Source organism: Poecilia formosa, unplaced genomic scaffold (assembly GCF_000485575.1).
Source record: "Poecilia formosa unplaced genomic scaffold, Poecilia_formosa-5.1.2 Scaffold470, whole genome shotgun sequence".
Lineage (NCBI taxonomy): Eukaryota > Metazoa > Chordata > Actinopteri > Cyprinodontiformes > Poeciliidae > Poecilia > Poecilia formosa.
In genome coordinates, this window is record NW_006800409.1 from 184856 (window position 1) to 198016 (window position 13161).

A 13161-nucleotide genomic window follows, 5' to 3' on the forward strand; every position below is an offset into this window, starting at 1 on the left:
GAACACTTCATTGAGAAACAAAAATAGAAATGAGATGTTCACATTAAAATGTTCCTTTATTTTAATTCTCTGCTTTTGAATTTTAAAAGTTCTTTTATTTTTGTTCTTTAAAGTAATAACTTTGTTTTTTAGTCACACTTAAATTTTCATGTTCATTTTGTTCACTTCTGATGTATAAACTGATAATTTATGTAAAGTTCATAAAGTTGAGTAAAATTGGACAATTTTAAAATGTCGGTAATAAAACAAAATATTTGAATTACCTTGAACATCTTGTATAATTAATCTTTCCATGTAATTGTAGTGTAGCTATGCATGTAATGCACAAAATAGGAAAGTAGGAATAAAGAAGACTTTTTTTTTTTACTTTATCAATTTTCACAGCATATTCTTTACAGCATTTAAGTTTTATACAGCGCTGTCCACTTTAAGATATAAAACCCTTACATGAAGCATACAAAAAAAAACACAAAAAAAAAGACATACACAAAATAAAAGCTTAAAAATACACGCACAAACACAAAGAAATTAAAGACAAATGAAAATGCAAGAATTTGTTCACTTTACAGCTACTAAAAGTAGCAGTAGTTTAGTTACGATGGGGTACTCATCTTGAATGTTTCCATGTATTGTAAAAATGGCTGCCATGCCTTGACAAATTTAGCAGTTGAACCTGCCAATGTACATCTCATCTTTTCTAAATGCAAAAACCTCATGAGCTCTGCAAGCCACTGTTCATGTGTAGGAGGGGCCTCCTGTTTCCACCTCAGAAGTACCAAACGTCTCGCATTCAATGTAGCAAAAGCTACTATATTTGAATTATTCTTGGAAAGTAAAATATTTGGAGGTATGACTCCAAAAATTGCAGTTAGAGCAGAAGGGTCAAATTTAACATTGTATATTTCTGAGAATGTATTGAATATAGATGTCCAATAGGTATGAAGTTTTGAACACGCCCAGAAAGTGTGAATAAGGGAACCGACTTCTGACTTGCATCGGTTACACAAGGGATCAGTCCCTGGATAAAACTTAGCTAGCTTTTCTTTAGAGATATGCAACCAGTGCAGGACTTTGAACTGAAGGAGCCCATGTCTAGCGCATATAGAAGAGGAGTGTACCCTATGAAGAATAGATTGCCAGAGCTCATCTGTTAATGTAACTGCAAGATCTTTCTCCCAATGTGATTTAATAATGGAAAGAGAAGGAGATTGTAGATCTAGTATAGTATAGATCTCTTTAATTACCCCCCTTTTATGAATGTTTATACCTATGATTTTATCAAGAGCTGTTTCCTCAGATAATTCAGGAAATGAGGGATATTTGTCCTTCACAAAATGCCGCAGTTGCAAATAGCGGAAAAAATGTGCATGTGGGATATTAAACTGTTCTATGAGTTGTGTAAACAATGCAAATATCCCATCAATGAAAAGGTGTTTAACTTTACTTAATCCATTTATTTTCCAAATTTTAAAGGCAGAATCAGACATAGAAGGTGGGAACATATGATAGGAGTTTTAATTGACATAGAATGTAGCCCAAATTTTTTCCTACACTGCACCCAGATCCTCAGGGAGTTATACAACAGAGGGTTGCATTTATAGGTATATACTTCTAAAGGGAGAGCGGAGGTCAGCAAAGCAGGTAGGCTAGTCTGGCCACAATTAGACGACTCAATGTGAAGCCAAGAATGGGTATCGTAGAAAAGTCACTGATCCAATGTAGCATGTTTCGTATATTTGCTGCCCAGTAATAAGACTGGAAATTTGGCAAAGCCAATCCTCCCACAGGTTGAGGTCTCTGCATAAAATCTTTACATATTCTGGGGGACTTACTACTCCAAATAAAAGCAGAAACATGTTTATCTAGTGTCACAAAGTATTTCTTTGGGATATAACATGGAATGCACTGAAATAAATAAAGGAACTTGGGCAATATGTTCATTTTTATAGAATTGACACGGCCTATTAACGATAGTGGCAAATTATTCCACCTTTGAAGATCTAATTTAATACTTTCAAGAAGTGGTACAAAGTTCTTCTTAAAGAGATCTTTATATTTGCGAGTAACTTTGACCCCCAGGTAAGTCACGTAATCTGATTTAACTTTGAAAGGAAAATTTATGAATGAAATCTTCCTGGCTTTAGAGTTTATACTAAATAATTCACTTATATGCAAATTTAATTTGTAACCCAAAATAGTGCCGAATTGTTCAAATATAGTAAGAGCATGGGGAAGAGAGCACAAAGGGACCGAGATATACAGCAGGAGGTCATCAGCATATAAAGATATCTTGTACTCCTGATCAGCTCTGTAGATACCCTTAACATTATCTTCTGCTCGCAACTTTATTGCCAACGGTTCAATTGCTAACGCAAATAAAAGAGGGGACAAAGGACACCCCTGTCTTGTCCCGCGGTGGAGTGGGAAGTAACAGGAATATAATGAATTTGTTCGAACACACGCCATAGGCGAGGAGTAAAGTACCTGAACCCAAGAAATGAATTTAGGGCCAAATCCAAATTTATTTAATATGTAAAACAGATAGTCCCACTCCACCCGGTCAAAAGCCTTCTCAGCGTCAAGTGATAAGGCGATTTCAGGGGTTGCAGTTGACTCCGTGTGTAATTTGTTAAAAAATCTACGCAAGTTAAAAAAGCCATGCCTTCCCTTTACAAATCCTGTTTGGTCAGAAGAGATAAGTGAGGTAAACATCGTCCTAGTCTGAGATCCAGGATTTTAGACAACATTTAACAGTGAAATTGGACGATATGATGAACACTCAACTGGGTCCTTATTTGTCTTCAATAATAAAGAAATAGTAGCTTGACGAAGCGTTGGGGGAAGACATTGCCAGTTAAATGATTCAATAAACATGTCTCGTAACAATGAAGACAAAGTATCTTTAAAGGTCTTGAAAAATTCAACTGGGTAGCCATCTGGTCCCGGAGACTTTGCATTCTGCATTGAGTTAATTGCCAATTTAATTTCTTCTACCGTAATCTGTTCCTCCAGTTGATCCCTAAATGTACAGTCTAAAGTTGGAATTGCCATCTTTTCAAAAAAATTATCAAACAGTCCAGACATTTTTAAAGATTCTGATTCATAAAGGTTAGAGTAAAAAAATTTAAAACTCTCATTTATTTTTTGTGGATCTGTAGTGATCTGTCCAGATTGGGTTTTAATCTCAGGAATTAAATGTGCAGTTTCGGATCTACGGAGCTTATGTGCCAAAATCCTAGACACTTTCTTGGTTTTATATTTTTGTGTGTGTGTGTACACACATTCAGGTGTTTTGCTTACTTCAAATTATTGCAGAACCTCCACACCATAACAATGACTTTTGGAATCTACTAAAACTTTACTACACTTAAATATCCACACATTCACCAAAATTACAATAAGATGACGGACAAAGATAAAAAAAACAACAACCCGGTTTTATTTCAAATTCTTTAAATTATGTTTAAAGTGTAATGCACACATTTGTATCCTCTGAAGCAGACTTGATGATTTTTGATTTATTCTTTCAAAAATGTTCTTTACAGTGAGGATAAAAAAGTTGAGTTGTCTTTTTTTAAGATGCATTCTATGTTGTATCGAGTTTCTGAGGTTCTGAATCTATAACTTTGAAGATTGGCTGAAGGTAAATGGTTAGGACAGTTGGGTTTACTTTGAACACTTATAATTATTTTTCCTCTGTACAAAATAGAATAAATATTTAAGTTAAAGGAAATTAGAATGTCGTTTAATTTGTGCTGTATTTTGTATTTGTACTTTAACAGGTTTAAAGTATTGAAGATTTTTTTTAAATTCTAAAATGTAAAAATTCCATCCAAAATTATCTATTTTTTCATAAATGAATAAAATAAATAAATAAATACAAAACGATTACAAATTTAAGAGCAATTTGTTTTACTATCTCTCTTCCACAAACATTTTCACCTAAATGTTCTCTACTTTGTCTAATAAAATCTCAATAGGTGCATTTTCATTCCAAATATGAGCAGATTTTTGTTGATATTCTGCTAATGTCGAAAAACACAGTTTTGCAATTGCGGTATTTCCATGAAATAATAAATGAAATTAAAATCCCGTGAATACACAGTAAAAATGCCAGTGTTGAATTAACACCCAAAAGTGTCTATGTGTCCAAGTCAGCTGGTGTTAAATTGGCACTTTTAAAAGTGTCAGCAGCTAGAAGCCATCAGCGTCTTCTTCATGTGCTGGAGTGACGAGCCGTTATGGTTGGGAGTGGCCAGGTTGGCAGCATTTTGGTGAAACTGTATGAAAGGGAAAATATTTAAATGGATTAAAGACTTTTTAACAGATAGGAAAATACAAGTTAGAATTGGTGACATAATCTCAGGAAAATATATAGTAGAAAATGAAACTCCGCAGGGGAGTATTATAAGCCTGTTACTATTCTCAACTATGATAAATGATGTATTTAAAGATGTTGGAAAGAAATGGGTTGTTCACTTTTTGCAGATGATAGAGCTGTTTGGAAAAGAGGGGAAAATGTTGATTTATAAAGAAATTACAAGAGGTTATTATTGAAATGGAGAAATGGGCGTTGCGATGGGGATTTAAGTATTTACTGGGGAAAAATAAACAGGGAAATGAAACTAAAATTACATAACCAAGAATTAGAGCAAGTAAAGTGTATAATTTTTTTAGGATTATGGTTTGTTGAAAAATTCATATGAAATATACATATTCAAAAAGTTGTTGACAAATGTAAGAAAATTTTGAATATTTTGAGATGTTTGGCTGGCAGTGACTGGGGAGCACATAGACAATCACTAAAACAGATTTACACAGGTATGATAAGATCCTACATAGACTTTGATGTTTAGTTTATGGTTCAGCAGCTAAAACACATCTGGTTAAATTAGACATTATCCAACATCAGGCATTAAGATTATGTACTGGAGCAACAGCAGCCTTAGAAATAGAAATGGGAGAAATACCGTTAGATTTAAGAAGAACAAAAGTAGAAATAAATTACTGGTTAAATTTACAAGGCAATAACGTTGATCATCCAACTTGGGGAAACTTTAAATCCCTGTTGGGAAAAAGAGATGAAGAGTTTTGGATGGATAATTGAAAATAAAATAATTTAAAATTAATAATTTAGACATTAGTCAAACACCAATATCAATTATAACTCCGTGGATTCTACCAAAAGCAATAGTATATATGTCAATAATGGAAATGAAATAAGACAAATTTTAGCCTCCGTCATTTTCTAACACACTTGTTCCTTAGTGGGGTGAGGAGGGCTGCTGGTGCCTACCTCCAGCTAACGTTCCGGAAGAGAGGTGGGGTCACCCTGGACAGGTCGCCAGTCTGTCGCAGAGATGAATCTTACATCTTGGATAATTATTCACTACTATTATATCTAAATAATTATCAATATATTAAAATCTATACAGATGCATCAAAAATAACTGGAAAAATAGGAATAGTTTTTGTACTAGAATTCAATATAAAAATAGGAAAACAAATTACAGACGGATTATCAGTATACACAGCAGAGTTGTTGGCAATATTATTAGCTTTACAATGATAGAAGACATGAAACCATTAAAACAATCATTTGTTCAGATTCAAGCTCTGCATTATTACGTTTAAAATATAATCATTCAGATAGTAGGATGGACATTTTATAAGAAATGTCCATCCTACATTATTCAGAATACAAAATATTGGTTTTATAGTTATATTTCTGTGGGCACCAGCACAAGTTGGAGTAGAAGGAAATGAGAGGGCAGATAAAATGGAGGGCAATTCAAAATAATTTTAGTTTTACAGTTAAAACAACTAAATCTAAGGGAAAGAGTATTGTTAAACAAAAACTGATTAAAGAATTGCAAAAAATGTTGGATGAAGAAAAGACAGGAAGATGGTTTTATAAAATTCAAAAGATAATAGGAGACAGAAGAAATAGAAGGGAGGAAAGAGTAATAAAGTTGAGATTTGGACAAACAGGACTGAATTATACACTTAAAAATTTTAATACACAATACTGGTAATTGTGATCACTGGAAAATATGAAACCATAGAGAATATTATAGTAGAATGTCAAATCTGAAAAAGAGAGATGATGTATGAGGAGAGTTTGAAAATATTAAGGAAAAGGTTAATTAGATATTTTGAGGAAGAAATGGGTAGTAAGCATATAGTTATTCGATTTTTAAAGAAAACTAAATTTGACTATATGTAGTAGGTTTGTTTGTGAATGTGTGTATGATAAATAAATGGATAATATACAAAGTTATGTACATGTATATATATATATATATATAGAGAGAGAGAGGTAGGTAGGCATGAGGATATATTTATTTCTATGTATAAATAGATGGTATGAATTAGACCATCACGAACCACACTCCATATCAATAAGTGGCGGTAATGCTGCTAAACGTTTGTTGCCAACGGCCTATAAAACCAAGAAGAAGAAAATGCTTTACTACGTCGCGAGATAATTACGTCATGAAGTACGCGACACTAATCCATGTTCATCACGCTGTGGAGTCTCGTGTCAGGGTGACATTGTGCTTACTTTGAACGATGAAAGAAAAAAACAAGAGTTCCAGTAGAAGGAAACCAAAAACCTCTCAGACAAGAGGGAGCGCTGATCCAGTAAAATGCTTCGAGAAGTGGAAGAACAAGTACATGAAGGGGAGAGACCGTGTGAAACAAAGGAGAATGCAGAGAAAAAAACCCGAGTGGCAACTAGAAAGGGAATATATCAAAAGTCTGGTGAGCAGATATGGTGACATCAACACGACGGACGTTTGTAAGTTTTCGGACTTTCCAATCTCGAAGAAGACCCTGTTGGGTCTACAGGAGGCTCAGTATCGCCAGCCCACAGAAATCCAGAGACAGACGATCGGCTTCGCTCTGCGTGGCAGAGATGTCCTTGGTGCTGCGAAGACTGGTTCCGGAAAAACTTTAGCCTTCGTCGTTCCGGTGCTTGAGTGTCTGTATCGTCAGCAGTGGAGCTCAATGGACGGTCTCGGTGTCCTCATCATATCACCAACCAGAGAACTCGCCTATCAAACCTTCGAAGTTCTCCGCAAAGTAGGCAAAAATCACGAGTTTTCCGCAGGGCTCGTCATCGGGGGTAAGGACCTTAAGAGCGAGTCAGAGCGGATATCCCGCACCAACATTGTGATATGCACACCGGGGCGACTGCTGCAACACATGGACGAGACGGCCTCCTTCCATGCTAGCAGCTTGCACATGCTTGTCCTCGACGAGGCGGACCGCATCCTGGACATGGGCTTTGCAGACACGCTCAATGCCATAGTGGATAATCTGCCCAAGTCACGACAGACCCTGCTGTTTTCCGCCACACAGACCAGGAGTGTGAAAGATCTGGCCCGTCTTAGTCTCAAGGATCCAGAGTTTGTGTGGGTTCATGAGAAAGCCAAGTTCAGCACGCCAGCCACCCTGGAGCAGAGCTACATGGTGTGTGAGTTGCACCACAAAGTGAACATGCTCTACTCTTTTATTAGAAGCCACCTGAAGAAGAAGATTATTGTGTTCTTTGCCTGCTGCAAAGAGGTTCAGTATCTGTTTCGAGCCTTCTGTCGTCTAAGACCTGGGATTCCCATCCTGGCGCTGCATGGCAAGCAGCAGCAAATGAAGAGGGTGGAGGTCTACAACAATTTTGTCAAGAAGCAGAGTGCTGTCCTATTTGCCACAGATATTGCTGCTAGAGGCCTGGACTTCCCTGCCGTCAATTGGGTGCTGCAGTTTGACTGTCCAGAGGATGCAGACACCTACATCCACAGGGTAGGCCGCACAGCTAGGTACAAGGAGGGTGGAGAAGCTCTGCTGCTCTTGCTGCCCTCTGAAGAGAAAGCCATGCTGGCCCAGCTGCAGGAGAAGAAGGTTCCCATCAATCAGATCCAAGTGAGACACCCTGCATCCACACTCCAGACGTAGTCTGGCTCACAGTCAACAGTTTACATTCAACATCAATATTTTGCTTGCATCATCATGAACTGGCTAAAAGGTTGCCATGATTACGACTTCATTTATGGCTGAAGTCATAATCGAGGGTGAGGACCTAAGTCGAGTCCATGCTTGGAAATAAACCAAGTTGAATGAGACAATATAATTTCCAATAAGTTAAATATTCTCCAAGGAGCTTGTTAATAGCAACCAAAAAGTGTTTAATTTCTCTGCAATGTGTTTGGGGTGTATGGGTATTTATTTATTTAAAGGGTAAAACATTTATTTCAAAAGATTAAAATATTCCTTATTGTTTTTTAATATTTAATTCAAACTTGGTAGCTTGGGAATAGTTTAATTTCAACATGAATTTTTGTCAAATTTATGTTGAGATGAATTTGACAAATTGACATTTTTAGAGTTCCTGTGTAAAAGAGCCCAAATATAAACATAATTTATTTCTTCACGCTAGTGTAGTAGGCTGTAACTGAGTCTGGTTTTAAAACTTGGGCTGGGTTGGGTACCAAATACAACACTGACACTCTGAGGTTTTGAATGTTTACAAGTGCAGGAAGCAGAGTTTGATGGGAGGTAATTTTGTCCTAATTTGACCCTTCTAAATGTTCCTAGTAGAGCTGTTTTAACCTGACAGAAAATATTAAACATTTTTATTTGGATCCATTAAACTGCAGGATCTGTCAACTTTAACAGTGTGTTTTCATAATTTATAAACTGTATCCAGGCAGTAGAATTACTTAAAATTAAAACGGCATCATTTTTCTTTCTTCATATTTAATTTTCTTGAAGCTGTGAATTAGAGGTATGAACATTTTTATTTCATGTTCATACCCACAACTCAACTGAATCTGTGTATTGATTTCAGGTGAATCCAGAAAAAGTGCAGTGTGTGCAGCAGAAGCTGGAGGCCTTCCTGGCCCAGGAGACGGAGCAGAAAGAAAGAGCCCAGAGGTGCTTTGTTTCTTACCTGCGCTCAGTCCATCTAATGAAAAACAAACAAGTCTTTGACATCTTTGAGCTGCCGATTAGGCAGTATGCTCTATCTCTGGGCCTTGCTGTTTGCCCTAGGGTGCGCTTCCTCAGTAAAGCCCATGCACAGAAAGCAGAGAATGAGGATGAGGAGGAGTCCGATGAAGAGGAAGAACTCCAGAGCTTTAGAGTTCAGCTGAGTAAGAAAGTGCCCTGTGGAGTTGTTGAACACGACACAGAAGAAAATGTGGACAAGTCCTCAAAAGCACTTCATGGTGACATTAGTGAAGATGAAGATGATCTTCGAGACTTGGAACTGCTGACTGTCAAAAGAAAGGATGTCTTTGAGCTGTCGGGGGACCCAGAGTGTGTGGAGGACACTCCCCAAGGCCCAAATAACACCAGAAAAGAAACAAAGTTCAAAAAGACCAAAAAGCTCTTGAAGAGAAACTTCCAAATCAATACCAAAACTACTTTTAATGAAGAAGGAGAAGCTGTGCAGCTTTGGCCCCCAGTGCAGCAAACGGTAACTGCTGAGGATGAGGAAGACGATGTTTTAGGCATCAATGTGGCAAAGGCCAGAGACAGGCTTAGACGTGAAGATCAGGAGTTTGACAAGCAAGAGTACAGACGCAAGGTTCAAGCTGAACACAGGAATAAGAGGCTCAAGGCCAAAGAGGCCAGGAGGGAGGCAAGTAAGCGGCAACGAAGGTCTGATGAGGAAAATACAGCATACTTGGCCTGTCACAGCGGGGGGGAGTTTGACTCCAGCATCTTGCCAGACCCTGATCAGTTGCACTCATCAGATGAAGAGGAAGAGGGTTATGCTAAAAAACAACACAGCTGCAACAAAGAGCCTGACAAGAAAGAAAGGAAAGGAAAGCAGCTGAATGATGAGCAGATTGGCCTGGACACTGGCCTTTCACTGGCTGACGATGAGGAGCTGGTTTTACATCTGCTGCGTGGACCAAAGTAGAGACTGACTGCCAGGGACTGAAATTCAAACTGATTGAAAACACATTGACTGAATTCAGTTCTGGTTTCAAACATGATCTGAAAGTATCAAATAAAAGGGCCAGATCAATGTCTGTTTCTATTTCTGTTAGTCAGACCTTTGGTTAAGATGTTCAAACTACAGATCATTAGGCTTGCAAGTTTGTCTGATCTATGCCTGGGTCATGAAAAGGTCACCTACAGATTAGGTTTTTACATTTTTTCCCCTCATATATATCCCATACAATAAAAGAACAAATCGGGTCCAGTATTTCTGGTTTGTCCATTTATTCTTGATTCCTGACTAGTTCTTATTGCTGGTTGTTGAGTGCCGGTTTTGCTGTTTAAAATCAATAAATCTAGATACGAGTCATAACTACTGAGTTTGTGACTAAATATCTTCAGTGTAATTTTCCCACCTCTGCTGCTAGATTCTGGACATTAGGCAAGAAACTACCAGAGTGTGCCTGTTTTTATTGATAGGTTTTCAAATTATAAAGTCACACCAACCTATATTGTTGGCTATGTTACTCTGGCCTGTAGCAGGGATGACTTCATGTGTTGATTGTTCAAATTTAGTTGTACTTTTTCTTCAAGTTTAGGAGGGAATGATAACTAGAACTTTAGGGTGCAGAGCTCCAGTTTTTGCCTGGGTGACTGCTAGTCTAAAAAGACACTGCTTCTTTTGATCAATGGTAAGAAGAGCAGAGGTTAAATCTGCTTACAAATTGGAAAATTAAAAATTCCAATTTGTGTGTTTAGTTAATCTGAGTTAAGGCATATAAACTCAGATACTATACTATTTTTGCATTGCATTTGTGGAATGTGCTCAGATATACAGTCTCCACTTTCTCTGAAAATAAATCTAAGTTAAATTTACAAAGCACTTTTCACAGGCACAAAGTATACCATAAATAACAAGACTATATCATACATTGTGTAAAAACAAACAGAAGACCCTGGGAGAACAAATCCGTTTACAACTGTTTTTCTAGCGAACAGCAATGGGCTTAAAATAAGCAGAAAAACTCAAAAAAATTCAAGCATCGCTTTTAAAATACATATGGTGACCATGTTGTAGCAAAGTCACAAGGTTGTAAGGATATTAGATTTGAATCTATCAAGAATACTTAAAGACAACAAAGTAAGTACATTTCATATGTACAGTATGTGCAAAGAGTGCATGTGCCAGCTCGTATGCAGCCTGTTGCGGTTATTTCTGCTTATCTTTTTACATTTCATTTTTGTTAAAGACTTGTAGTGAGTAAGTCGTTGTTTTTTTGTAAATGCTTCAATATTCAATGAAAAACAACAAAGTTTGATTTTTAATCATATTCCATCGTTTATTTTAACGGGCTGCGTGCTTCACTTGTTATGCGTCACCTTTCGTTTCCTCGTCTTCTTTCTCCTTTCATAATTGTTTCTACCGGAAAAAAGCCGGCCACACTTCCGGATCACATGTTATTCGGTAGAGTGGTGAACGTTGCATTTCAAAACAAAAATACTAAACGCACAGACTTCCTGACATGTTACATTTCAGGGGTCCATTTTAGTTCAGAGTTATCGTGTAATGGGGTTATAGGCCAAAATCTGCATTTACATTACATTTAGAGGACGTTAACTGAGGGCATTGACTGCCTTTAATGACCACGACGTTTTATTTTGAACCCCACAGCCGGAAGTCATTTTCGAGGACACGATGCTAGTTGCGAGTGAGCTCTGACACTGAGGTGCAGCAGATACACAAGTGTTTGGACTAATTGTTCTTAACTGGATTTGTTCTTAACCGAATTGACGTCTACATGTACTACCAAACATGGCAGAGAGAAAGGACAATGAGGTAACATTCGTAACTGACTTAATTTGGAAAAACGGGGTCCATTTCCCCAAAACTTGACGAACTTATGTCAGAGCTAAAGATTTTTCGGCTGTGACATCCAGAGGAAGAAGTAGCTTTGGTACAAAGGCTCTGTAGTTAAGGGGAGTTGGATAAAAACAATGTTTTAGTACTGCTTTCATCAGGCGTCCACCATGCCCCGCCATATGAACCAAGAGATTTCCTGCTCTATGAAAAATTCTGATTTTAACCGTCAGTAGCTCGTTATTTTATGTCAAATCTTTCTTTTATGAATCTGCATTCAGACCATTGTTTACTCGACTCATATGTGTACCTCTGAAACTGACGGATTTTTGTGTTATACCATACTCCGCCTATTTTTGTGACATGTGATGGCAGGGCTCCACGGAAAAAACAAAACAAACAAAAAACTCAAACTCAAGCAAATTTGGAGAAATGCTGTAGAAGCCTGAATGCATAAGTCTACGCTGTTCAAATTTGCTATTATTCCTAGAGAACTGCAGATTTGACCTTGTAGGATTCTCTTGACATCTTTCAGATAAAGCAATAGTTTGCTGACATGGTGCAAATGAACTAAATGTTCTAACTTTGCAAAACTTTAATTCTGGGGAAAAGTACCACAAAAAATAGGGTCCAATAGTAGCATTAAAGGGCCAGTATTGGGTCATTGTTGTTGGTTAGTTTTGCTATTTTATAGCACAGTCCAGTAACTATGTTACTTTTGGTCGTCATAAATACTGTATTTATAAACTATGACTTATAAAAAATTTACTTCATAATTTAACACAGGTCTTCAAAATGGACGTCTGTCTCTTTAAGAAAGACCTGTACTCCATCTTCAGGAAGTCATCACAACATTGCTCCTCTATTAACCCTTTAGCAATGTTTTTAACAGTGTTGCACTGAGAAGTATCTCGTATAATGAGCTCATAGATGCATAACTTCATCAGGTGTTTGCTAATTTAAGTTGCTAGTCTGAAGGAGTTGAGTGGGGCAGTCGTGGGGGAGGGGCTGCTTTGTGAGAAAGAAGCTCAGAAACTTGGAAACTGCAGCTCCGAGGAGGAGCTTTGTCTCAAAGGTGGCACTCAGTCCCACCAATCGTTTTACAAACAATGGTTGGCATGGGAGATTAAGGGATTTGTCATACATGCATGAAACACTCCAGGTATGTTTTTGATGGGGGAATAACATTATAACATCAGGGTTTCCCCCAGAAAACTTGCTAAGCCCGGTGGTCGGGGTGTTGAGTCGGTCCACTGCCGATCCACCGTGTTTTTGTATTAAAAGATGTTTAATCCAAATTAAGTCACCAGCTCCATCAGGCCCCCAGGGGCCCCATAAACGCTAATATTTTAAAA

At 37.5% G+C, this 13161-nt stretch overlaps 2 protein-coding genes across 13 annotated transcripts in view; both read left to right on the plus strand.

The window, feature by feature from the left end:
• Positions 1-6468: 6468 nt before the first annotated feature.
• ddx10 (DEAD (Asp-Glu-Ala-Asp) box polypeptide 10) lies at positions 6469-10318 on the plus strand. Its single transcript, XM_007578192.2, has 2 exons — positions 6469-7923; positions 8849-10318. The coding sequence occupies exons 1-2, from the start codon at positions 6574-6576 to the stop codon at positions 9926-9928; spliced, it is 2430 nt and encodes an 809-aa protein (XP_007578254.1). The 5' UTR covers positions 6469-6573; the 3' UTR covers positions 9929-10318.
• Positions 10319-11601: 1283 nt separating this feature from the next.
• szt2 (SZT2 subunit of KICSTOR complex) overlaps positions 11602-13161 on the plus strand; it is a 190187-nt gene continuing 188627 nt past the window's right edge. For 11 of the 12 annotated variants that reach the window (XM_007578194.2, XM_016664138.1, XM_016664140.1 and 8 more), the window contains exon 1: positions 11602-11785. In XM_007578194.2, coding sequence (XP_007578256.1) covers positions 11762-11785 — 24 coding nt within the window. In that variant the 5' untranslated portion in view covers positions 11602-11761. The remainder of the gene's footprint in view (positions 11786-13161) is intronic. The other variant, XM_007578197.2, reaches the window with a different exon arrangement.